This window comes from Spea bombifrons, chromosome 9 (genome assembly GCF_027358695.1).
Source record: "Spea bombifrons isolate aSpeBom1 chromosome 9, aSpeBom1.2.pri, whole genome shotgun sequence".
Lineage (NCBI taxonomy): Eukaryota > Metazoa > Chordata > Amphibia > Anura > Pelobatidae > Spea > Spea bombifrons.
In genome coordinates, this window is record NC_071095.1 from 2515055 (window position 1) to 2540988 (window position 25934).

The 25934-nt window shown below is 42.1% G+C and overlaps 1 protein-coding gene across 1 annotated transcript; it reads left to right on the forward strand.

Annotated features, from left to right (window-relative positions):
• Window positions 1-59: 59 nt before the first annotated feature.
• On the forward strand, window positions 60-25934 carry ATG2B (autophagy related 2B). Its single transcript, XM_053475261.1, has 42 exons — window positions 60-515; window positions 2074-2236; window positions 4244-4393; window positions 5075-5177; window positions 5250-5412; window positions 5940-6119; window positions 6382-6478; window positions 6953-7135; window positions 7729-7883; window positions 8878-8983; window positions 9490-9751; window positions 10073-10223; window positions 10343-10435; window positions 10616-10804; window positions 10995-11268; window positions 11368-11470; window positions 11840-12035; window positions 12528-12670; window positions 13083-13237; window positions 13443-13615; window positions 13729-13879; window positions 14336-14538; window positions 14778-14858; window positions 15391-15497; window positions 16215-16307; window positions 16481-16551; window positions 16736-16803; window positions 17145-17315; window positions 17478-17619; window positions 18297-18499; window positions 18790-19019; window positions 19333-19441; window positions 19633-19827; window positions 19967-20068; window positions 20566-20644; window positions 21033-21222; window positions 21637-21706; window positions 22266-22348; window positions 22573-22694; window positions 22782-22936; window positions 23406-23555; window positions 24758-25934. The coding sequence occupies exons 1-42, from the start codon at window positions 354-356 to the stop codon at window positions 24986-24988; spliced, it is 6207 nt and encodes a 2068-aa protein (XP_053331236.1). The 5' UTR covers window positions 60-353; the 3' UTR covers window positions 24989-25934.

Here is a 25934-nt window from a genome sequence, read left to right on the forward strand (position 1 = left end):
TTTCAAAGATGGCGCCTTCTGCCTGGGCATATACTTCCCGTGAGGAAGCTGACGTCATTGTTTATGTCTGAAGTCCGCAGGGAGCTGAGCCGGTTTTGTGGGCTGGAGGTGGGGGGTGTATTCCCCGTGGGTGTCTTTGCTCCTTAACGGGTGTTATGGCAAAGCCCAGCGTCCCGCTGCCGTCGTACACAGAGCCGGAGACGGGGCAGCCAGGGGCCCGCGTGCTGCCTGGAGTGAGATGCTAAAAGCCTGACCCTGCTGACCTGGGAGGACGGCTGCTACTAGGCCCCGAGTGGACTCTTGAGTGACCAAGTGAAGTGGGGTTGCCGCGATCTCACTCCCCGGTGTCAGCCATGCCTTGGCCCTTCTCAGAGTCCATCAAGAAGAGGGCCTGCAGGTACCTGCTGCAGAGATACCTGGGCCACTTCCTGCAGGAGAAGCTCAGCCTGGAGCAGCTCACGCTGGACTTATACCAGGGCACCGGCTCCCTGGCACAGGTGCCCCTGGACAAATGGGTAGGCATTGTACATAGGCATGCATGGGGCCATGGGCCCTCTCATCTCCACGGCCCGTTTCCTAAGCACCTGGCCCTTAGTGTCACAGCGTTCATCAGATCCAAATAACTGGCATGTGCCATTAACCCCGTCATTTCCCACTGGGGGGTAACCACAGAATGTATCCATCGCCCTGCGTTATTTTAACCCACGGAGTGCTGGTTGATAGTGTGCGACCTAGGGACCCTTTTTTTATAAGCCCGTTGGACCGGGTGTCAGATAGCCCAAGATGACCCCGGTTTTGAAACTGGAATCTAAAGTGTTAATGGAGTCCATTGAGCAACAAATCCGAAATAGAATCTGTTTTCCAGCGATGCATCTGTTTTCGCGTTAGTCACGTTACCACCTGCGCTAAAACCCGCCTCGGTCCAAAATACTTCCAACGCAGGAAAGGCGAGAGAGATCTCGAGAAGGAGATTAATTAATTAGGAGATCCTGTAGAGGAGGATTACTGGAACAGATCCAAGCGACAGATTCCAAAATGAGTTTAGTTTGCAGTGACAGCGATGGCGGTTGCCGTCCTTGTCCGAGGAAAAAAGTATTAAGGGTTAAAAATAATAAAAACTGCGTCTTTTGGGTCAAGTCAATAGAAGTCTATCATTATTTTCATATTTTTTATTTCAGTGGAATTTTCTGATTTTGTAACATGCATATTTTAGTAAAAGGGTGGTAGATACGTGGGACAACCTCCCAGCAGGAGTGGTAGAGGCTACAGTAAGGGAATTTAACTCCTGAAGACGAGACCGACGACCGATTAAGGTCTGAGTGTTTACAGCAGGAAAAACAGACGGACCAGACGGGCTGAATGGGTCCGATCTGCCGCCACGTTCTATGTTTATTGGAAGTCTGATTGATGGACGGAGTAGATGGGGTTGGCAATAAACTCTCCCCCCTCCCCAACTTGTTTCTTTTTGGCTGGCAAACCCCTCGGATATCTTTTTCCAGCCGTGATGATATTTTTAGATCCGTGTTTATTCACAGATGTGACTTGATCTGTTTTTCAGTTATTAGGAAGAAAAAAAAATGCATGTTTTTTGAAGTTGGTGTGAATAATGATACTGATTACATAGCATCACAGCTACAGTGCCTGCTACTTACTATTACTATTATTATTAATGATAATATTCCAATAGCGAATCTGTCAACAAGAGCATTCCATTAGTTGCTATGGCGATTGCACTGCTTTTACCAGTTTGCACTAGGAGTGCCCCATAACCATAACCCCTGTGTTTTCTGTATATACACCAGATGATGATGTGATGACGATGATGTGATGTCACTGAATAATCTGCATGCCGCCCCGGTGGCCGTCTATGCTAATTAACCCCTGACGTGACAAACTGTGCTTTCCATTGCATGTGTTTTATTTGTACATCTCCTTCACCCACCAGCGGAAATAATGTTTTTACATTAAGCCAGGGATGTTTTCTTATATATATTCTGGTTCGCTAAAAACCGGCACAAATTAGGCAAAAAATAGAAATCCTGCGTCAACGGTCTCCTCTTTGTGTGTTTTCAGAGCCTTAACGAAATAATGGAGTCGGCAGACGTGCCCCTGGAAGTGAGCGAAGGGTTCATACAGTCCATTTCCTTGTCCGTTCCGTGGGGTTCGCTGCTGCAGGATCACTGCGCGCTGGAGGTGAAAGGCTTGGAGTTGGTGTTCAGACCCAGACCGCGGCCACGTGAGTAACTCCAAATATATTACGGAGAGCGGAAGGATTATGTGCATCAGAGTCGTTACAGTACATTTGTGGGGTGAGCTGCCCCAAGGAAGGGTAACTGGAAGGACAAGCTGTGTACGAGCTGCTTGGTGATGCGGACGGACGCTCTGTTTTATTTGAGAGCTGCTGCCTCGTCCTAAACCATTTGTAATAATAGCTTTACAGAGAGAAGCGGGTCGCCGCCGGCCGAGGCATCGTCAAATTTTATTAAAATGGGTGATCCATGGCTTTGGCGGATGGGATATCGGAGCTGGAGGAATTCGCCCGCCCCATGTATTTGCAAAAGGGACGCCATGGAAATTTAAAGGGACCTTTTAGCTGTCACATGCATTAAAGTGCATCTGATGGCCAGAGTGTCTCTTTAACCCCTTAAGGACAATGAGCGGTCCCTAAACCCATTGAAAACAATGCATTTTGAGCCCGTACATGTATGGGCTTTGTCATTAAGGGGTTAAAAGCAAAATACTTAATAACCCCCCCCCCAAAAAAATAACACCCCACCTATCACAGACGATGGGACAGTTCCTCCTTAATTGGCTCGTAGTTTTCAACCCCTGTTTGAAAGAACCTTTCCACATTATTATACAGCGCTGTGGAATATGATGGCGCTATATAAATAATTATTATTATTATTGGACTAATCTTAGTTTAACCCCTTCAATCCCGGGGGTTTTTGGTACCTCAAAGCCCAGAGCAATTTTGCCATTTTTGCGCTATGTTGGTTTAGCGATGATTCTCTTTTCCTGTGAATAGTGTACCCATATAAACTATATATTGTTTTTTCAAGGAGAGATAGAGCTTTCGTTTGATACCATAGTTGGATGATTAGCTGATAATTTAGAATGAGAAATTTAGTAAAAACTAGCGAAGATTAGAAAAAAAACCTGATTTTTTTTTTTTTTTTTTTTTTTATTTTCCCTCTGAATCCTCACAAAATTAGGTAAAGTGATGGAAAATCCCCGCCAAGTTTATTAATTCAGGTGTCCTGATTTCAGAAATATCTAATTTATATAGATTGTCCAGACTTTCCCAGCACCAGGGAGCATACTATTAGGTGTACAATTTCTGTATAATCTTTATGGCTTAACGGGTTTGAGGGTTGTGAACGGGGGCAGGAGGGTTATACTGGCTTGATGTTATGCTAGGGCAATGGGAAGTAAGGTTTTTTAATTTTTTTTTAATTTTTTTTTTTATTTTTTATATATATATTTTTTACACAAAAATGGTTAGAGTTCCTCTTAGGGACCTCCTGAACATGCCAGTGATGTCACAATGACATCACAGCTCACATTATTATTTTTTTTAGTATTATTTATATTATTTTAATAATTTTTTTACTATTATTTTTTAAATTAATAGACTTTTTTTTCTGCTTTTCTGTTTCAGGACGGGAGGGGGAGTGAGAGAGATGGTTTCTCACTCCCCTCCCCGCGATCCCCCTGCACCGATCACACTGTGATCTCTATGCAAGTCCTCACGGATGTGCATAGAGATCGCAGTGTTTGTGCCTCGTCGGAGGGCAGGATATCCCCGCAGGGCATATCCTGCCCTCCGATGACCTTCCGGGTTACATCAGCAGTGACGCAACCCGGAAGGGAATACCTGATCGCGCGATCGGGCATTTGAAACTGCCCGATCGCGCGAACGGGCAGTTTGAAATGTAACAGCTTACCGGCTTTCATGCCGGAAGCTGTTACAGGAGATCGGACAGCAGAAAGCCGGCGATGCCGGCTTCTGCTGTCAGTGGGGAGTCCAGGCTGTCTCCCGTGCAGCGGCAGGGATGTGTCCCTGATGCTGCAAGAAAGGCTGGACGTACCGGGACGTCCAAAGGGGTTTATTAATAGGCGTTTTTTGGACGTCCCGGTACGTCTATAGGGGATTGAAGGGGTTAAGAAGCTTACTTCAAATCTGAGTTTGACTCGTTAATTGGAGTGAAGTTTGTGACTTTATTTTGCGTCTGCCTGGCAGGTTCGGGCTCCGAGCCGATGTATTGGTCAAGTTTCATGACCAGCAGTATGCAGCTCGCCAAGGAGTGTCTGAGCCAGAAGCTTACAGACGAGCAGGAAACGTCTCAACCCTTTGAGGGTCTGGAGAAGTTTGCGGAAACCATCGAAACCGGTGAGCAAAAGGGGCAACGGTACAGAATCTGCCCTTTGACTGTACATGCAGTACACTGATAGTAATATTCGTGAACACGTCGCTCTGATCCGGGCGGCTACTTTATTGGGGAGTAACGAAATACAAGGAGAACTTAAGCAGAAAATCAAAATTTTGAAGTTAGGAGCTTGCAGACTGGATGGGTCTTTTCCCTGGCCAGCCCATAGGGCATTTATCTAGTGTGCCAAATGACTGGTCTGTGCCCGGGGCGCTGGACTTATGGGGATACCTAGCGGTGACTTATTCTTCCTAGGGAGACAGGTCTGTAGTGGTGGCAGCTTCTTTTACTCCTTTATCTAGTGGCATATTCCCTATTGGGACCCAGATCCCTGTGGCCCTCTCTCCCTCCTGATGCCCCTCTTTCCCTCCTGATGCCCCTCTTTTCTAGGAGCTCCGAATGTTTGCTGGGTATGAGGGGATTACCGGGTTCTACAGCCCCATAAGTAGGAATAACGTGTATAGAGACAGCAGAAGTATGTTTATAAGTGAATTGGGCAAATGGGGGGACCGGTCGGGGGTCTTTTAGTCGTATCCAGATATTTAAGTTGCATAAACATAACAACATGCTTCCAAACTGTTCTATTGTATGGCCAACATTGTTTTTCCTTGTCTTAATTGGTCTTTATTTTTGTTGTGCTCCAGTTTTAAGACGGGTCAGAGTCACGTTTGTTGACACCGTGTTTAGAATAGAAAACGTGCCTGAAAATTCCAAAACGGGAACAGCCTTTGAAATCCGAATTAGCAGGTAAGGGCGTCCTGTGAACCGCGACGCAGAAACTCGATGATTAATCTCTAAACCACATGATCTTTCTCGTAGAACGGTATATTCCGACGAGTCGGCAGATGAACACTCTGGCATCGACGTACACCAGCCGTCTGCATTCGCCCATAAATCGCTGCAGCTCAGCGGGGTTACGGTCTTTTGGGATGAGTTCCTGGCCTCTGCAAAGTCCTCTCCTCTGTACTCCTCTTCACAAGCGGTAAAGAGTCTCTTCACTAGGTTTAATGGCCCAAATGAATGAATTGGAATGTTGTTTTGGCCACGTATGGAAGTTTAGATGTTCCAAAGCTCTGCTTTTTGGGATCTACTATCTTTTCCAACACATGGCTGCCCACAAAGACAGAACTTCAGCAGTACCTTCCCAAGACAGGAAGTACCTTCCCGAGACAGCATTTTGGACACCCATGGCTCTCAGCTTTTGGGCTCTCTTAAACACCACCGTCTATTGAAATAAGATCCTAAGGGTATAAGAATATGTTCTATTTATTGTTGACTTTGGAGTCCTCCATGGCAAACAATGGAATGGTCCATTAAACAGGACTATTCCTTTGATTGCTCTGGTGACCTCTTGTAGGACTTTTTTTTGGCCCACAGTAAGTCTCTCCCATGATGCTCAGGCAGCTGTTATGATGGCGGCTGTGCACCTTGGAGTCATAGTCCTCAGCGCCTGAAAGTTCCAAATGTTGCTCAGCTAGGTCATTATGACTTTTATTTTGTATCTAAAAGGAAACCGAGCCCAAACTGTCACCCAGCTGGAACCCAAAACCTGCGTTTGAGCCGCATCCTCAGTTCACAAGAACCGTCCCCGAAGTGGCTCCTTCAGACCCGGTGCAAATCGCTACACTGCTCGGCAAAATAGAACTGGGACTCGTTCTGAAGCAGAATGACGTGCTCCCTGGTGCAAAGGTGAATGTTTCCATTATACCTCACGCCCTTTTTTTTTTTTTTTCTTTTAATGCTTGTGACCCCAGACTACGTCCAGATAGTCTCAAAGCCGTGGCCACCATTGCGGAGACCTGAACAGGTCGGCTACCACCAAATGCTAAGCAGCAACTTAAAGCAGACCTGTCAGAAAGTGATTTTAGAAAGCCTGATTTTAGATTGACAGCATGTCCCCATGGCGTGTGCGTTGACCACTTCTTGAGTTCCTCCTCTTGCGTTCCTTCAGATCGATGTGGACGGACGCATCGACTCGTTCCATCTCTTCCTCTCGCCTCGGCAAGTCCACCTTCTTCTGGATATGTTGGCAACAATTTCAGGGCAAGGTACCGTGAACACAGCCAGCCTTTGAGGATTTGTTCAGTGAATGATGAATTTCTAATCGTCTTGTCGGTGGTAACACGATGGGGTTGGTTGAGTTAACGTGAGAGCCGTGCTTTCAGCTTCTTGGTGTCACTATACATGAAGAAGTGAAGAGCTTGACCGGTTCTGTGTAAATGTATGGTTCAATCAGCGGTATATTGAAGCCAGGAGGGTTGGATACCAGAAGGAGAGACCTAAGTAGTCTCAAAAGCTTGCAATGGAATGCCATTTAGTTAAACCAATAAAGCTAACGTCTTTACCGTATGACAGGTGGATGATTATTTAACGCCTGCTTAAAAGCTGTCAAGTCAATAATAATTATTTGTTGGATTAAATAACTATTTTTATGGAGAAGTAAGGAATTCAATACCATTCTTTAGGGTGGATTGTGTCGAATATTATGGTAAGGGAGTGTAACTGGATGCTTTCTATTTCAGAAAGTGCAGCTGGGGGGGCATTATCAAATAAAGACCGAAAAAACCGGCCGATGCAGCAAGAGGACGAGTTTCGCATTCAGATGGAGCTGAAGAGATATTTAAGAAAGGAGCCTTTCTCTGGAGGGACATCAGCTGAACACAGCTTCTACGAAACCGACCCCGCAAAAACCCCTTCTAGTCACGGTACGAAGCAACTCCCCCTCTAAGCCGACTGTAGGTGACTTTCACTCTTACCTTAAAGGTGCTCTTCCACCTAGACGTTAATTACGTTGACATTTTGTATAGTAAAAGTAAATTATTCCATTCTAGTTCTTTCGGTGAACCGTATCCTTAATCTTTGCAGATTGGATTCATTCATGTATCATGTTGCTTTGATCACACGAGTAGTTAAAAATGTATGAATGCCAGAGCATTGGAATTGCCAGTGAAGTGGATCAGAAAGGGTTAAACATAGCCATTGTATACATTTGGTATCAATTCCATGATACTCATTTATATTGTATGTGTGTATATATATATTATAATATGTGTGTGAATATATGTATGTGTATAATATATATATATGTATATATATATAAATTTATACTTTTTTTCTTCCAAATTAGTGATTTTTTTTTTTACATGTATTTATTTTATTCTAATGAAAATTAACCAAACCATATTTAGTTTTTTTATCGTTTAGAATATATGCCCTGTTATTGAGTCTATTTATATGTTTTTGTTTTATATTATTTACAATGCAAACTCACGCAAAATGTTTTTTTTTCCGCACCCAGATGAAGAAGTCTTCTTCTCAATGGCAGACATGGACATGTCCCACAGTCTTGCCTCTCTGCCTCCCCTTGGAGATCCGCCAACAGCCGACTTAGATCTGTCTCTAAGCAGCACATACACTACCACCCCTGCCGGTTCACCGCTGGGCACCGCCACGGTATAGTCAACACATCTCTTTTCCCTGCATTTATTTAATGGCATTTAGGTCCCATTAAACAAAATAAAGTCACAGTTATGTCATTTTTTGTTAACATTTTAAACCAATACCGTATTGTTTAGAATATAAGGTACAGCTAACAGAATTGTAAACGTTTAAGCTGGGTATGTAATCTTTCCTAATTCATTTTCCAGGGTAAACCCCTGTAATGTTTTTGCTATCCATTATATGGATGCCAAAGTGCAGAAGGTGAAATAGTCCCTTTCCTTTAAACCAAATGCCCCCAAAACAGGTCTAGAAAAGGTCTAGATGTTATAATACATGAGTTTAAAAAGTGACGTTCTTAGGGCACACCTTGCTCCAAACGCCGATCATTCCACAAAATACCGCATGTTACAGCATGATTTTATTTCTGCTTTTGCCAATTACATTTGTAATTAAATCATTTTAGATAACGCGGCGTTTGTCACTCGTTCAGGACGTCCTCTTACACCTTCGCAAATGCAAAAAATTTTTATATAGTCAAAAGAATTACATTGGAAGTTTGTTTTTAGCTTTAACCTTTAAACTTTAATTTTGTCTTTTAAATTTAAATTTTTTTAAGTCTTTTTAAATTCATTATTTATGCAATATAAAAAAGAGGCAAATTGGTAAAAAGTAGTGGATGTTAACAGATAAATTGGACAAATAAAAAATCAAAGCATTTTAGATAGATATATAAAAATATCACGCAAAAAATTATATACACATAAGAAAATAAAAATCATAATAAAAAGAATTATATACACACAAAAAAATAAAAATAATAAAAAAAATATATATAAATATACACAAAAAATATGTATATATACGCAAATATATACTTACAAAAAATATATATTTATATAATGTAAAAGTGTATTTTTCATAGTAATTGGTTGATTTTCTAGACGGCGCAATATTGTTTATTCCACGATACAAGGTGACCTGTACTTTTTCTCTTTTCTGCCCAAAGGGAACATGGGGGGACTATCATGAGCACAGCAAATTAGGGGAACTTGGAGTTAAAGGGACACCATTTAAACCTCACCTTTCCCATCACAACACACTCAGAAGGGCCGGTAAGTAGTTCACTAGCTTTATTTGCAATCAAACCCCAGGGATATTTCCTAGCCAGAAACCGAAATAATGACAGGGCATTAAACTTAGAATATGTTAGGCTGCTTTACACAAAATTCACCATTTAATTAAAAAAGTAAAATAGCACCCGAATGACCTTATTATTTGTTAAATTCAATGTTAAAGGGAATCAAATGATGTAAAATGATGTATTAATGAAACTAGTTTCAGGGAATTGTGGTGGACAGTAAGTACCCCGATCATCCCGAAGTCCACAGTATAGAATCCCCAGTCTTACTTCAGCTGATGTGTCAGAAGACCTGAAAGCTCTGGATTAGGTCTGTGATTTGGTTTGATTAGAACATCCTGAAGGTTCCAGGACACACCACCACCTATTTATTAGCAGTTTGGTGCATTGCCGTTCATTTTAGAAGCTGGTTAGCAACTAATTTTTTATGTTTGACCCAAATGTTTTACTAGATTGAAACCTTGTTGTCTTTGGTTGCAGCGCTTCCCACCCGATCTGCATCAATGGATGAATCCCGACCCGAGTTGGTTTTCAGACTGGTCGTAGGGTCCCTGTCGGTCTCCGTGCTCCATATTGACCCGCTGCCCCCAACGGAAACCACGTCGAGCCCCAGCCGCCTCAAACCCATGTCTGTTGATTTCTTCGGTCACATCGAAAAAATGGATCCAAAGTCTTTTGCAAAAGACGACTTCTCCGGTCTACGAAACGTCTTTGCCGGGGCTTGTTCTCACGATCATCTCAGGTACTGGATAAACCAACGTTACACTGCTTTCTGAACCTACTGCCTTATTTTCCTCACATTATTTTAATCAATTACATGTATTTATAGAGAGCCATCAGGTTCCAGAGCGCTATTACAATAGAGGGACAGTAAAAAAATAAATAAAAAAAAAACTAACATTTAAATGGACAATATACAGATTGACAATAAGATTAAGGTACTAGAGAAAGGGGGTCCTGCTCTTGTGAGTTTGCAGTCCAAAATCGTCCTTTATTTATTATTTTTTATAGATATTTTTTTAATGATTTTTTTAATTTGCGTGTTATTTGCTGTATATACCAGATTCATGGGAAGAGAGATTAAAATTGCTCACGAGGAACGTCAAAGGTCCGGCCTGCGGAGTTTCAACACAGACGTGTGCATTGGGGAAACGGAACTTCTTGAGTGCCTTTTCCCCGGTGATTCCCAGTCCTTTCCCCCACAATACACGGAGGTACGTATCGTCTTTTTCTCTCTACGTTGTATGTGATGGATCAGAGGTTTAAACCAAGGCAAACCTTCTGGGTGTTCTGTCGATGAAGAAACTTTTTCTTTTTATTTCTTCCCCAAAAGCTGCTAAAATTTCAGGATGATAAAGGGTCTGATTCGTGTCCCTCCCCATGTGTCCATCTCCATTATAAACATACTGAAAGCAGAGGACCTCAGGTAAGATGGTACAACCAGGTAAAACCAGAATCTTTTCAATTGATTTAAGTAGGTGAAAAATCATCGGCCGTTTGGGCTTGCTACCGTTAGGCCAGTTGTTCCATTTATAAACGGTTTCAGATAGAGAATGGGTATTAAAGGAATTCGGTGGTGTTAACGTGGGTTTTTGCTTCTCTGTAGGGTAGTTCGGGAAGACTGAGCTCTGCCCCTCAAAGATCGGAGCTACAGATTCAGCTCGCTCCGGCGTTCTGCGAGTTGGATATCAGCATCGTGGACAGATTGAACTCCCTGCTACAAGCTCAGAAACTGGGTACGGTGGAAATGATGACATCACATCTTTACTCCTCTTACAACAAGCATATTAGCCTGGTAAGTACTGGCTATCTTTGGGCGATTACATGATTTAGAAGCCGCTTTGGCTTCGGATTGTTTGTCATAGTACAGGCATTTTTCGTGGTGCAGATTAATTTGGATATGTTAGTGATCCGTGTTTACATGTGATTCTTGCTGTCCCTTTAAACAGCTCTTTCTGTATCCCGTGTGTCCATTTTTCTTCCAGCACAAAGCGTTTGCCGAGGTTTTTTTGGATGACTCTCGCTCTCCTGCCAACACCCGCTTTTCCATACTGATGTCGGCGCCGGTGCTGAATCTCGCCGTGCGCTTCCCCATTCCCGACCTTCGATCGGACCAGGAGAGAGGTCCGTGGTTCAAGAAATCTCTCCAGAAGGAAATCCTGCACTTAAAAGCGTCTGACGTTGAGTTTAAAACCGAGATCTTTGGCGGTTCTTCGCCCGAACAAACGAAACTGGAACTTACCTTCAAAGAGTTAACCGGTACGGTAACGTCTTGGTTTATGTGGTTAGGTCAATAGTTTCACATGAGACCTTCGCATGGGACACTGAATCCGTTCTGCATTTTGTGTTGGCTTTAAGGTGCCTTTCAAGAGGATAATGATAGTCCTCAGATCCCGTTCCTCAGAGTATGCGCTAGCCAAGGAGGCGATATGGTGGCTTCTGATAACTTTGACTGGCTAAGGTACACGACTTTGTTTAATCATTTTTATTCATCTCTTTCCTCTTATTTCTTTGAAAACAATGCCTATAGTAATAATAGATTAGTTCCTGATAATATTTATCTCCCTATTTTAGACAGTAGTGTGTATAAATGTTTGTGGTTCGAGATAAGTACATTAATAATAATAATAATTTTAAAAAATGCTTTCTCTTTCGCATAATATATAGGAGAAAATATTTAAAAAAATTTAGTAACTTAAGTGTTCCTTTTGTTTTTTCCCACATCCCAAGTGGTTCTTATCTGCCATCACATTCTGTGTTTCTTTGCTGAAAGTCTATTTTTCTTTTTGTTTTATTCTTTTATCTCTTTTTTTTTTTTTTCTTCTTTCAGGATTGTACTGAAAATCAACCCCATAACTGTGCACTCCATCCTAGAGAGAGTCGCTGCTGAGGAGGATGATGATGAGAGCGGGCGTTTTCAGGAGGACGAAGAAGGTGCTTCGCACTCTTTAAAAGATGTGTGTGACTTGAAACGGCCGGAGCCTTCCCCTTTCTCCTCTCGGAGAGTCATGTTTGAGAATGAGGAGGTATTCAGGGTTCACTTTACTTTTCCTGCGCTTGTCTGCTTCGTACAGAATGACAGCTTCGATGTAATCAAACACTAAAAAGGGTATTGGCTAACCGATCATTTTGTCGGTTTTCTTATGTGTTGAATGGCTTGTGCATGCGTATTCTCGGGGGCTTCCCGGGGCAGGCTACCCTGAGCTCTCCCCCAGTCTTGGCATAGTGACAGGTCAAGTCTTAAATAGCGTAGAGTGGGATGAAGATGACCCAAGGAACAGGGGGAAGCGGCTAACCCCAAAGAGCTGGTCTTTATTAGGGAGGGGAACCGCAAGCTCCCTCCATAGGCTATAATCCTGTATTTCTTAACATTTTAATCTTTGTAGAGAGTTCTTTAAAGCCATAGGCCCCTTATTTTTCCCTTATATATCCCCCCCCCATGCAGACTTCCCACCGTGTTTTCCTTAGTAGCGTGTGCTCTCTGTAATTTATCGGTGGTGTCGGCTTTTCATTCCCAGATGGTGATGCCCGGCGATGCGGTTGAAATGACCGAGTTCCAAGAGAAGGCAATCGGTAATTCCCACTACATCCTGGAGCTGACGTTGCCGAGCGTGTTCCTAATGCTCCCCAACAAAGACTTCTATGAAAAGCTGTATAATAGGTGAGTTGGTACTGATCTTTAAGGGGGGTTTATAGAAATGGCGCCATGTTCTGTTTGTGGGATCAAGTAAAAGGGTCTTGGATGAAGGAACTGGGTGCAACACAAAGCACTAGACCACAGGTGCGGATCTGGATATCTGGCGCATGTGCTTGGTAGGTAGCTCCTTGATAGAATTGGAAATTACAAATGGAGGTGATGGATCTCACGCAGATGTTGAAAGGTGTTTGGCACCCTAGAGATCTACATCGTAGCAAAGACTGAAGAAATTATTTGCTTGTATGTTTACCTTAGAAGAACCTGTCATATAACACATACTTTTTAAAATATACATGTAGTTTGAAGTCAAGATAGCCTTTTATTTTTATTTTTTTATTATTTTTTTTATAATGAATAAAGGATTTTTCCTACCCAGGGTAAGCAACGATTTACTGTTGTGGGAACCTACAGCACCGTCTCCCGTGGAAACCGTTGAAAACTTGTCTTACGGAATAGGACTGTCCGTTGCCAGCCAGCTCATTAACACCTTTACCAAAGACAGCGGCCACTTTAAATCAGCCACTCATTATGGTGAGGTCGTCCTACCCAAGTGAGCCAAATTGAATGTCTCCGTCTTCTCCAGATATGAGCTACGCTAGGCTTTGTATAGATTTTGTACTTAGTGTTTAATCACTAAGTGTGCAGTATCAGCCATATTTGAGTGCAACGTTACCTATGGCCACATCGTTCCGAGTGTAAATAGGTTATAGGCGTTAAGCGCTGTGTTTTCCCACAGATGAGGACAGCGGCTCGGATGAGGAGCCCTTGCAGTTCGATCATGTTCTGGATTCCAATTACCATTTTCGGAGGAAGAAGAAGATGGACCTGCAGAACAAGCCTTCTCAAAGTTTCCTCTCCGTCCTCCTAAACGTGAACCATGGACTTGTCTCTCTGTTCACCGATGTAAAGGTAAAACCGTAACCCGTCCAGAGCCTGAATCATCCAAGCTGCAGAATAAGAAAACGTTGATGAATGAATACATTTACTAGTAGATATGACAAATCTTTCTGCCGTCTTGACAGCACGTGGACGGCAGCGTAATGGAAAACAAACACGGGGAATTCTGGCTGGAGTTTAACAACGGCTCGTTGTTCAGCGTGTCCAGATACGAAGGTTTTGAAGATAAACATTACGTCTGTCTCCATGCAAACTGTCTAAGCCTTTACCATCAAGGTAAAAAGAGTCCTTCTATATACAGAGGTGCTGGTCTGTGTGTGTGTTCTTGTTGCCTCTTTCCTTCCAGTACTTTGGACAACGTCCATATAAAAGTACATGAGGACTTTCAATACATGACAGGTGACTCCAGCTTGGCTCACACATAAGCCCACATCCAACCCCCCGTGTATGCCGGACCATAGCCCTGATCACCCACCTGTATGAATGGGATGGTATTCTAGGACATGGCGGTACATTACTTAAAGGGGCAGGAGCGTGTGAAAACGGCCAGGTGACCTTAGTGACAGATCTGTTGAATAGAGCTCGGAGATATATGGGGGGAAAAAGCCTTAGTGGCGGTCACACCAGAAAACACAGACAGATGCGAACATTTTTTATAGTATCCTTCTTCTCAGAGATAAACATTTAATGGATGAATTGGATGCTCATGTTTTCAATGTTTTTTTTACACAGGCATATTAGAAGGAACAGTTCTGCCAACCGAGGCTCGGTTGCCCACCATCACCCGGCCCCATTGGCTTGAACCAACCATCTATTCCTCTGAAGAGGATGGGATCTCCAGCCGCGCTGCCGCCAACGGAGTGGGGATGGACACCCTGAGCATGCTGACCGTAGCCGTGAAAATCCAGTCTGATAAATCCGACAGCAGCACCAAGGTGGGCTCATACATTCCTAACGTATCCTTGAAGCATCTAAATATTGAAATACTTTGCCCAACCGGATGCTGCTGGCATTGGGTTTATCTAGAGCTTGTTTCTTAGTTTATATATCACACGCTCCTCTGTGGAGTCCATATAATGTAAAGCACCGGCCCTCTCCTCCTCTGAATGGTGGGATTGTGAGGGTCTGCAGTTCACGGGGGACATTAACCAAATACTTTCCCCTTTTCTCCTAGGAATTCCTTGTTGCCGTCGGACTCCGCGGGGCCACTCTCCAGCACCGAGTACTTCCGTCTGCCCTTACCTGGCACGAACAGGTAACGCAGCTTCACGGCTGAACAATACGTGTAAATAGCCTTAATAGCCGACTCGATAGCAAAACCCAAGGTGGGCTTTTATCATCTTGTTATTAGAAATGTAAAATCTCCATCGTTGTACCGGACTAATCCCACCCATACCGGCACTCCAAAGGAAAAGTTCTTTCTTCATAAGAAGACAAGTTTCTTTGCTCGTATAAGCTTTGTTTGTAAAGCTTTGTGAGCTTGCGGAAGGGGTCTTTATCTGGACTGCCAAAAATAATGTGTCTGTAATTTAGTGAAACTGTATTCTTGTAGGGGTGAGAGAAAAAGAGTCAGACCCTAAATAGAAAGGCAAGATGAGGACAAAGTATAATAAAAGACCTTTTATATACAGATAGAAAGCTAAATATCAGCACCTATGTCCTTTTTATAATCAAGCAACTTTATAAACCTAGCGACTTCCATGAAGTTCTCCTCTAAAGCCTTTACAAAAATGCTGATGAATATTAAGCAAGCTAATTCTTTTCCCTTCTATTCTTCGTCATTGTAGATATTGCAATTTCTGAATATTTCGGACGAGCCCGTCTTGGGTTATAACCCCCCTGCATCTATTACCACGTTCCATATTCACCTGTGGAACTGTGCTCTGGACTACAGGTAACGGAATGTCAAAATGTCCAATAGATAAAAGGGAAAAGTATTCCAGCATTTGGAAATGGAAATCATGTAGAAGACCCAACACCATTATGAAATGAATTGATAAAATAGCACTCGCTATTATGTTGGGCGTCCAGGAATCTTATAATGGATTCTAGGGTTATCCCATCATGCTATTGCCATCATTGTCTTCTAAAAACCTCATTCTTTTAACAAAATAAATCAAAAATCTCCTAGTAAATATATATATGTGTGTATATATATATATATATATATATATATATATATATATATATATATATATATATATATATATATGTATATGTGTATATATATATATATATATATATATATGTGTATATATATATATATACAAAAAAGTTGACATCGAGGGTAGTCAATTTTTATCTACATACCGTAATCCATATTGTATAAAATATATATATATAACAGCTGGGGGGTACATGTTTCCTACGTTTATTATTATTTTTCATTATTATTATCATTATATTATTATAATTTCATTTGATATTATTAAATAAAAAATAATAAGAACACAGCTCATGTGGACATTTCCACTCTGTCTTGTCCTTTGTATTAATTAAAGATAAATTAGCCAAATAACTTATTTTTAAACCCAAACCTCAGGACCCACCCTCGGGGCAGAAAATGTATATTTTATATGTATTTGAGTTATATTTATCCTCTCAATTATAGGCCACTGTTCTTGCCCACAAGAGCTCTTCTCACCGTAGAAACCTTCAGTATTTCGTGCAGCGTTTCTTTGGACAAATCTTCTACCAACCTACGGTAACGACGCATTTATTTATTTTTAAAAAAATCACAAAAATAAGCCTGTGATTTCCAGCACTGGAGTCCAGCGAACAGCAGGTGGCGCTGTGGGCGTTATTCCACTTCGCGTAAACATTAAGTGAGCAGGTCTGTCTGCAGCGTTTTGTCCTGATTGTCGTCTCGATTTTCAGAATCATCTTGGATGAAGCTGCCCTGCATTTATCTGACAAGTGCAGCGCCGTGGCCGTCAATTTAAGCCGAGGTGAGGAAGCCCATAGGTCACCGATGGCGGTATTTGCGCGCCGTCATCTGATTCCGCAGCGTTGTAATCGCAACGAGGAACTGGACTCGCTGATTTGTGACTCTATGGTGTTTTTTTTTTGTGTTGATCGTGTTATTGTACGCTATGAAAATGGATTCAAATCCTAAATAATTTCATTTTCCAGATTACGTTCGGGTCGTGGACATGGGGCTTCTTGAACTGACAATACAAGCTATAAAATTTGGCGAAAAGGTGAATATTTGGTGTTTTTCACCCAATTCTTGTCGGTTATCCACAATTAAGACAACAGTCCCCCCCCCCTTAGTTTTGTAATAATGTCTCATAATGCAGCTCTGTGTGGCTTCTCATCGTTAAAATACTAACATTAAATGGGCTTCTTCTTCTTATCAAAAACCATTTTGAATTTGAGCTAAAAATAATTAATTTATAGTCATCAAAAGGTGTGTTGGATTACAGTCAAATGTATTTATATTATTTTAATAAAAGTACTTTTTAACTTGCGATTACTTTCTGAATGGCAATTCCCTTTCAAATAGATAACTTTGCAGTCCTTGTTCTTTGTTTCTCTTCAGTACAAACCCCGATTTGAGATGCACTGCTCCAGCGACGTGATTCATATCCGAACGTGCTCCGATTCCTGCGCCGCGTTAATGAATCTGATCCAGTACGTTGCCAGCTACGGCGATCTGAACCCACCGGCCAGAACCGAAACATCACCCGGACCCCACCGGAAGAGCAAAAAGGCAGGGGACCCCTAATTCTATGATATAGATAAAGCTGCATGCTATTTATCACATGTACTGCGTTTATTGCATAGATGCGGGCGGAGGCATTCTTTAGTTGCTGGATGTAGAAAATGAGACTTAAAGCAACTTAAAAATGGTCTCCACGTGTTTCTTTTTCAGGCCGACACAAGCAGTGGACGTGCGTCTCGGGGCCCGATGCTGGCCGAGGCTGACCAGCAGATCCTGCGAGATTTAATGAGCGACGCCATGGAAGATACAGACGGTCATCACGCGGGCTCTCCCGCAAAACCCCAGCTTAACGGTAACTGTGGCCACACATGCCGTACATTAAGCTCAATTAACACATTTCAGTGTTTGCTGAGATTGTAAATAAATCATATATTTGGTAGACCAAAAAAAAACGGGGATTGACCATGCCCAAATTCCTTGGCGTGTTCTGTAAGCGTTTTCATCTTGCGTGGGCACATGGAGCGTTACCTCTGCCCACGTTGCACTTGGTCCAGCACATCCAATGCCCTCGTTGTCTTCAATATTTATGGAGGGCCAGGTGGGCAAATCCTCCTGTTGTTTCTTAAAAATCTGTGCCTTATTTTCGGTTTTATGATAAATATCCTCCGTGTAGATTATGAATAAGGCAATATTTTACTTGGAAGGGGTTTGGACATTAAGCAGTGGTAGAAATGATGTTTGTAATGCTGCAAAACTGTTAAGTTAAACCAAGTAGATGGCACAGCAACTTTCAATTTCCCTGATTTATTTTCCGCGATGTAGTAAGGAGAAGCAAAAGACTCCGGGCCGAGTTGGTACTCCGGCTTGTTCTTTGCCACCGATTGGCTCAACCACTTTTTAATAATGCGTCAGGGCAGCTTTAGGAAATATAATGGCAAATAGCCTGTGTACAAAGAATACGAGGGTGAGTGGCGCCAGGTTCCCGTTGACTCCTTTATATATCTTTACAACTGTGTTTGCTTCATCAAGGCATTTCAGAGGGTAGACCCGAGTCCCAAGAGCAGCCGTGCTCGGATCTCTTCCTGTTCCCTGATGAAAGCGGCAACGTGTCGGAAGAGTCCAGCCCTACGTTTGCGTCCGCGACTCCCCATCTCATAAGCGACGCGCTTCTGGACGCCCCTTCTGAAAGCGACGACTTCTGTATTCTGGACGCCCCAAAAAGTGCTGTTTCGGTAGGACGTGGGCTCTGAGAAGCCATTTAAATATTCGATGAATGCTCCTTGCAGTAGAAACAGTCTGGTATCCAGTAGTAATATTTATGTCCAGAATGGCCTTCGAAGCCCCTTAAGCAAACACACCCTTATTCTAAAGATCTAATGTTCTGCTTTATGTACTAAATCACTGTCTGCAAAAGTTTTGCCCAACGGTGGATATACTTGCTGGATGCGGCCTTGTAGAGATGAAAAAAGCCCCCTTATACGTATTGCTGTTATCTATCCATGACGAGGGGTATTTTCTTAAGGATAAGGATGAAGAGCCATCTGTGAGAAAGCTTGTGGATGACCCGATCGTGATTAAAGAGAACCATTTCAGCTTTCCGAAGCACAAGATGGACAGCAGCAAAGCCCCGGTGAACTTCCCCACGCCCGTCGTCCGTTACGTCGTGAAGGAAATCTCACTCGTTTGGCACCTTTACGGGGGTAGAGATTTCGGTAGCGCTTTCCCTCCTGCCTCGCCGGCTAAGAACTACATGTAAGTATCTTCCACGTGTTTTAAATCTTCTACTTGTTATAAAATGTTATATGATAGCAGAAGATAATCATATACATATACTCGTACTTATATTTTAAACCCGCCAGCCCATGGGACATGGTGGGGAGTGCAGGGGAGAGCAGAAAGAGAGAGGTCTCGTCCCAACGAGACATAGACTAGCCTTGGACCATGAAAATGTGTTTGCATGTGCCTTTGCTACACGTCATAGAATATAGATCAGCCGTGTGAGTGTTGTGCCTTTTAAATGATACACGGATAATATTCTATATACTCGCACATCCATCCCCCCAAGGAGTCCTCACAGCTCTCCGTCAAGTACCCCAACAAGGCGTGCAAGCACCTTAACACGCGGAGGCCGTGGAAGGAACCAGGATCTTTTGATGGAAATCCAGCTTACCAAGGTGAGATGAGGTTTCTGTCTGTTGTCGCATCCTCTGTGTGTACAGTAAATGAGGATCCTCCGTCCGTTTATACGACTCCGGCCCTTCCATCTATCAGATGTTACTTTTGATAACCTCTGGATCTGCGTACTTTATCAGGGTGAAGATCTTGTTGAGCTGTAAACGTGACGTGTCCGGTCTCTGCCCCACAGATAAAGTTCCAGCACGAGGTTTACCCACACGGAGGTTTCCTACAGGTACCTCCGCTACCCGAACAGCCGGCATCGAGGCAGATTTTTATAGTGCAAGATCTGGAGATCCGGGACCGCTTGGCCTCGTCTCAAATGAATAAGTTCCTTCACCTATACAGCAGCAAGGAAATGCCAAGGAAAGCGCACTCCAACATGGTAAGCCGCGCTCCCCAAATCTTCTATTTCTCTGCAGGAGATGGATTCCACTGTATACAGCACTTGATTTTATGTCCAAGAGGAAAGATATATGTTTCCTCGGGATGTCCCCTATTGAGAAAATGTTCTTCTCTTGCAGTTAACTGTGAAAGCTCTACACGTGCGACCGGAATCGGCTCATTCTCCGCAGGAATGTTGTCTGAGGGTGACGCTGATGCCTCTCCGTCTGAATATTGACCAGGTTCTTTAAAAGCCCTTATTTTCTGTTACGTAAAATGCATTCATCAAGCAGGTGAATTTGACACACAAGCAAAGTAGCAAGAACCTGCTTCAAAAGAGAAGCAAAAGGCAATTTCATAATTTATTCCTGTATTTTGAACAATTCATATTTTTACAAATTAAATAGAGTCTAGGAGATTATATGTGTGTGTGTGTGTATATATGTGTATATATATATGTATATATATGTGTGTGTGTGTATATGTGTGTGTGTATATATATATATATATATATATATATATATATATATATATATATATATATATATATATATATATATATATATTCAAATGTTGGGGTCACTTGTTAATGGCTGTAACTTTGGAACACAGGAGTGATGGGATTTCTGACTCCTTTATATTTTAATTGCTCAAGAAATTGCTTTTTTTATCTTCAAAAACAAGGTCTATTTCCTATGAAACATCTTTTATAATCATTATCTCTTCTCATTTTATCAAGGATGCCTTATTTTTTCTGAAGGATTTTTTTACAAGTCTTTCTACCGAAGTGGAAATGTTGGTTACGCCAGACCCTGAAGGTAAACTTTTATATATATCTATATATGTAATATTTTTAGGTGTATTACTTAGTAAAGCATTTTTTAATAATTTTTTTGTTGTTGTTTTTTTTGTCAAATCATTCTGTGAGAATTCAGAAACAGATAACACAATAATAGCACAATATCATAACAGTTACAATATAAACTATGGAATTGTGGTGCAGATTTTTTTTATTACATGAAATATTAAATGAACGATTCTAGATAAATTCAAAGCCTCTCTGTAGCTTCTACAACCTACTTTACAACATGAAACAGCCCAGAAATAACTCAACTGATTCCAGAGCAGCGGACAGGGCCACAACATGATTGGGGGCAGATTCTCTGATGATTTTAATTTTGTTGTCTGATTGGTTTGTTCTTTTAGTAAAACGAGCACCCGGTTCAGATGTGACGTGCAGTCTGCCAAAACACCTCAGCTCCCAAGGAGCAAATCCAGTCATTTCATTCCTGGGGCAAACTCAATGGGGTAATAACGGCAAAGTCTGTCCTTCAGAAGTGGTGTATGACAACATGGAAGAGACCTCAACCTTCAACGATCAGCCGATCTTCTTCCGGTACATTTACATTCCCCCCTTTCCTCTTAATGTTTCCCTTTCCTCCTTTCTTCTTAATGTTTCCCTTTCCCCCTTTCCTCTTAATATTCCCCTTTCCTCTTAATATTCCCCTTTCCTCCTTTCCTCTTAATAATCTGCTTTCCTCTTAATGTTCCCCTTTCCTCCTTAATATTCCCCTTTCCTCTTAATATTCCCCTTTCCTCCTTTCTTCTTAATGTTTCCCTTTCCTCTTAATATTCCCCTTTCCTCCTTTCCTCTTAATATTCTGCTTTCCTCTTAATGTTTCCGTTTCCTCTTAATGTTTCCCTTTCCTACTTTCTTCTTAATGTTTCCCTTTCCTCTTAATACTTCCCGTATTTTATTAAATACACAGTAGTCATTATTCTCTCTCCCTTTTTTAATGTTTTGTTTTAGTGAATTCCGATTCACATCAGAAGTTCCCATAAGGTTGGATTATCACGGAAAACACGTCTCAATGGACCAGGTGTGTATCTGTTTTAGTGACGATCTCCACCCTTTCCAGGCATTGCTATTATTACTAGTTCTAATGTAAATAAATCCCTATTTTAGGATTGTTAAAAACATCATTTTTCTAATTTGCTCCAGTCATTGATGCCAAAGGAAGCGGCGTTGACACTTGTCCACGTTCCTTGACCTTTTGGTGCTCTAGAACGGCCAGAGACTTAAGGTTCTGCGGAGATGTATCTAAAGCGTTTTGGCAGCTATAAAAAATTATATATTTATTTTTTCTTCTAATGTGCTTCGATGCAAAATTTAAAATAATTAACAGTTTTTGGGCAGCCCGCTCTCCTAATTGTTTTGATTAAAATAGAAAAGCCAAAGAACGTATTATAATCCCATTAATAAATGCTTAAATCCAGACCATGGCTTTTTTTTTTTTTCTCAAGAAACTATTTTCTTTGTAATTGTGTTCTTTAAAGCCCACCATGGGGAGAAAAAAATACATATGTTTTTAATTCTATAAGTGTATTCTTATTCTTGCCAGTGTGTCTTCATCCTAGCACGTGACTTTTTATTATCAGGGTACGTTTACTGGTATTCTAATTGGACTCGCTCAGCTGAACAATTCCGAATTAAAACTGAAGAGGCTCTGCTATCGACATGGGTAACAAAAAAAAATAGTATTTTCACACCGAAATTCAAATGTATTTTGTTGAAGTTGTTGCTCTAAAATCTTAAGTATAATCACAATGCTTCTTACATCTTGTTCTAAATTATCGGTGTATTATACAGAAGTATATTGTACAAAAGATTTCATGGTAACGTTGAAGTTTTTTTAGAAGTTGAATGAGAAGCACATTTTCCGATTATATCATTAATCTCTTGCAGGTTATTAGGGGTGGATAAATTATTCTCTTACGCCATTAACGAGTGGCTCATGGACATCAAGAAACATCAGCTCCCGGGCATTTTGGGAGGTGTGGGTCCGATGCATTCCCTGGTACAGCTTGGTGAGGGACGCTTGAGCCTAAATAATGCCTTTAATTTTGTGTTATTGAGTTGAGAATTCTGGTACTCAGATGTTTTTTTTTTTTTAGTCCAAGGTCTAAAGGACCTGGTTTGGTTGCCAATAGAGCAGTACAGGAAAGATGGCCGCATCGTGAGAGGGTTTCAAAGAGGGGCAGCATCATTTGGAACCTCCACCGCCATGGCAGCACTTGAACTGACCAATAGGGTTGTACAAACCATTCAGGTAATGTCACTTTTCCAACCAATAGGGTTATACGGACCATTCAGGTAATGTCACTTCTCCAACCAATAGGGTTATACGGACCATTCAGGTAATGTCACGTCTCCAGCCAACCAGAGCACTCGCACTATATTTACCACCAGCCACTTCTGGTGCTGGCTCATTGGTTCTAGGGAGTCTAATGAGATCTCCCCTGCGCATGCACAGAAAGCACTCCCATTGATTTCCGTGACGTTGCTTTTCCCGCCTCTGATTGGCTGTCTAAGCCAAAAGTGGAGTGAAAGCAGGTCCATGGATGGGCAGAGCACTGCAGCTCTAGTGCTGCATCTGCTAAAGACTAATACTATTTAGGTACTCATAGAATATGCATTCTTCATTAGTGGAGCTTTATTGGACTACGTCATAACTATGTTTGCTTTTTACTCAAGGAAGTGTTAACTGATTTATATTCCGCTTATTTTGTGTTCATCAGGCTGCAGCGGAGACGGCGTACGACATGGTGTCCCCCGGCCCGAGTCCCGTGGAGTTGAAGAAAGCAAAAAGATTTTCTCACCACCGGATGATACATCAGCCTGTAGATTTAAGGGAAGGTGTTGCCAAGGCTTACACCGTGGTTAAAGAGGTAAACGTACATTATTATATTTTAGATCTAGGAATATAGATTCTGTCTTATAAAATGTGGGCTTTCTAAGGTGAATGGGAATGTTTGGAATTGAACACGCCTGTAGCTTGTGTTGTCATTGCTTGCTGGTATTCCACCCCATGTTCTGTGTACTAACAATACAATAATCATGTTCCTTGATCAAAAATATGTATAGGTCAGAGGTATGGCTCTCCAAATATATTTATTTTATTACATTTATCTATAAAGCGCCAGCAGATTCCGCAGCGCTGTTACAGTCAGTAGAACAATTTATAAACACATACGATAACACATACGATAACACATACGATAACAAACTGGTGCAAAGGAGAAGAGGGCCCTGCTCTTGCGATCTTACTATCTAGTCGGTGGTTGAGGGGAGTGAGACAATAGGAGAGGACGGCTTGGATGGGGATGAGTTGATCTGGTTCCGATGATGTGTTGAAGCTGTGGATTGTTCAGATGGCTTTGATTCTGATGATGGCTGGGAGTAATGGGAAGGAATGTTGTACGCTTCCCTGAACAGGTGGGTTTTCAGAGAGGTTTTGAAAGTCGCGTACGAGGCAGAAAGTCTGATGGAACTTGTTTCCAAGTGAGGCCTGGGAATTTATAGGACTGCCTCGCAAGTGGTCAGATAAGGTGATTGCATGCCAGAGGCAGACGTTTCACACCTTGGTTAACAAATGCAATTAAGAGAGACTAGAGGGCACCAAATATAACCCTTTGAGAGCAGCAGGGTATGGAGACATGCAGGATAAAGACATACCGGGTGGAAAACAGGGGTAACAGCAGGAGATGAGGGGTTCAAATCAAATATGTTATGGTCATACCTGTAAGAGAAGGAGATATGGCAGACATTAGTGATAACTAGAGAAGTAGTTGGATGAAAGCATGCAGACCAGGGATGGATGTCTGGATAGTCCAGTGTAACCACTTATGAGGAGTCCACTTGGGAAGAGGCCACAGCAGCTACTTTAAGACATTTGTTTTTCTTTTAGTCTCCAAAGTGAGTATTCTTCCCTACACTTTTCTTATTTATAAGATATATTTCACGTAAGCACACACACACCCCTTTTCTGTAAGCGTGATTTCAGACGTTGGACTCATTTTAAAGCAAAGGAGCGCTTCACAAATGTTCTGCCGTTCAGCTGATGGTCTTTTTTTTCCATTTATGGTTTTAGGGAATAACTGATACAGCTCAGACAATCTATGAAACGGCAGCTCGAGAGCATGAGAACAGAGGAGTAACTGGCGCCGTCGGAGGAGTTCTCAGACAGATCCCACCAGCGGTGGTGAAACCCTTAATAGTTGCGACGGAGGCAACCTCCAATGTCTTGGGCGGCATGCGGAATCAGATCAGGCCAGATGTCCGAGAAGAGGAGTCACAGAAATGGCGCTTAGAAGAAGGATAGATTGGAACGGGCGGCGTATAGGTGGACAGAGGGTCTGTGGCTCATGTTGACATGAAGCCTTTCTGCTGGGTATGGATCAGGGTTTCTCGGCAAACTTGGCTCAGGACATGCAAACGTACAAAAGTCAAGAGAACAAAACGCATCGAGAATTTCCTGAAACTTGACAGACTGTTGGAATTAGGGAAGGAAGAAAAGGCTAATTCTGTCTGCTTCTCAAACTGTCTTCCGGCTTTGTCTGGACCCTTCTCAGCTGGTGGTGTATTCTTTGCTTGCAGCATTTCCTAAACATGAATAAGAAGAAAAAGAAGAAAAAAGAAATCTCTTTAATAACCTATTCTGCAATTTGACACACAGAACAACCATCACCTATTCGATTATTAGAGTGTAAGACGCGGTCTATGTGTTGCGTTTAACAGATGTTTAATAAAGGTCATCTACAGGGTCCATAGCAAACCACAAATCGAATCTCTGAAGGATTGAGGCGTTTCAATGCCTGCTCGTTTTCACAAGTTACGTAAAAAATGTAAACTATTTTAGGCGCAACATACATTGGTCGGTTGGGAAGTGGAGCCCGGGGTCATGTATAAAGCACATGAGAGATTTGACTCCATTTAAAAACAGTTATTAAAAGTTAAAGGTAACGGCCAAACACCTAAACAACGTTAATGTAACACATAGATCGAGTCGGTTACTGTAAAGCTCTGAGGAGCGGTTGTTCCTCTTGAAGAAGTTTAAGGAGCGTCTGTTTAAGGATCTCAAGTTTTTTTTTTCCCTTTTCTTTTTTTGCATTGCACTTAGTTAATTGTTTTATGTCGTAAGTAGATGTTTAGGTGGCTGGATCTGGGGGGGGGGGGGAAGCAGCCCCGGTACATTGGCATCCTTGTCCTTTGTTTTTGTCTGTAAATTGTACATGTTTATAGTGTGAATAAAAACTGTGTTTTGGTGA

Bases quoted from the DNA above. Each gene is read 5' to 3' on its own strand.
- ATG2B (XM_053475261.1), top strand. From the start codon at position 354: ATGCCTTGGCCCTTCTCAGAGTCCATCAAGAAGAGGGCCTGCAGGTAC. The intron at 5,413-5,939 runs GTAAAGAGTCTC...TGTATCTAAAAG, and splicing joins TGTACTCCTCTTCACAAGCG to GAAACCGAGCCCAAACTGTC. The intron at 7,884-8,877 runs GTATAGTCAACA...TTCTGCCCAAAG, and splicing joins CACCGCTGGGCACCGCCACG to GGAACATGGGGGGACTATCA.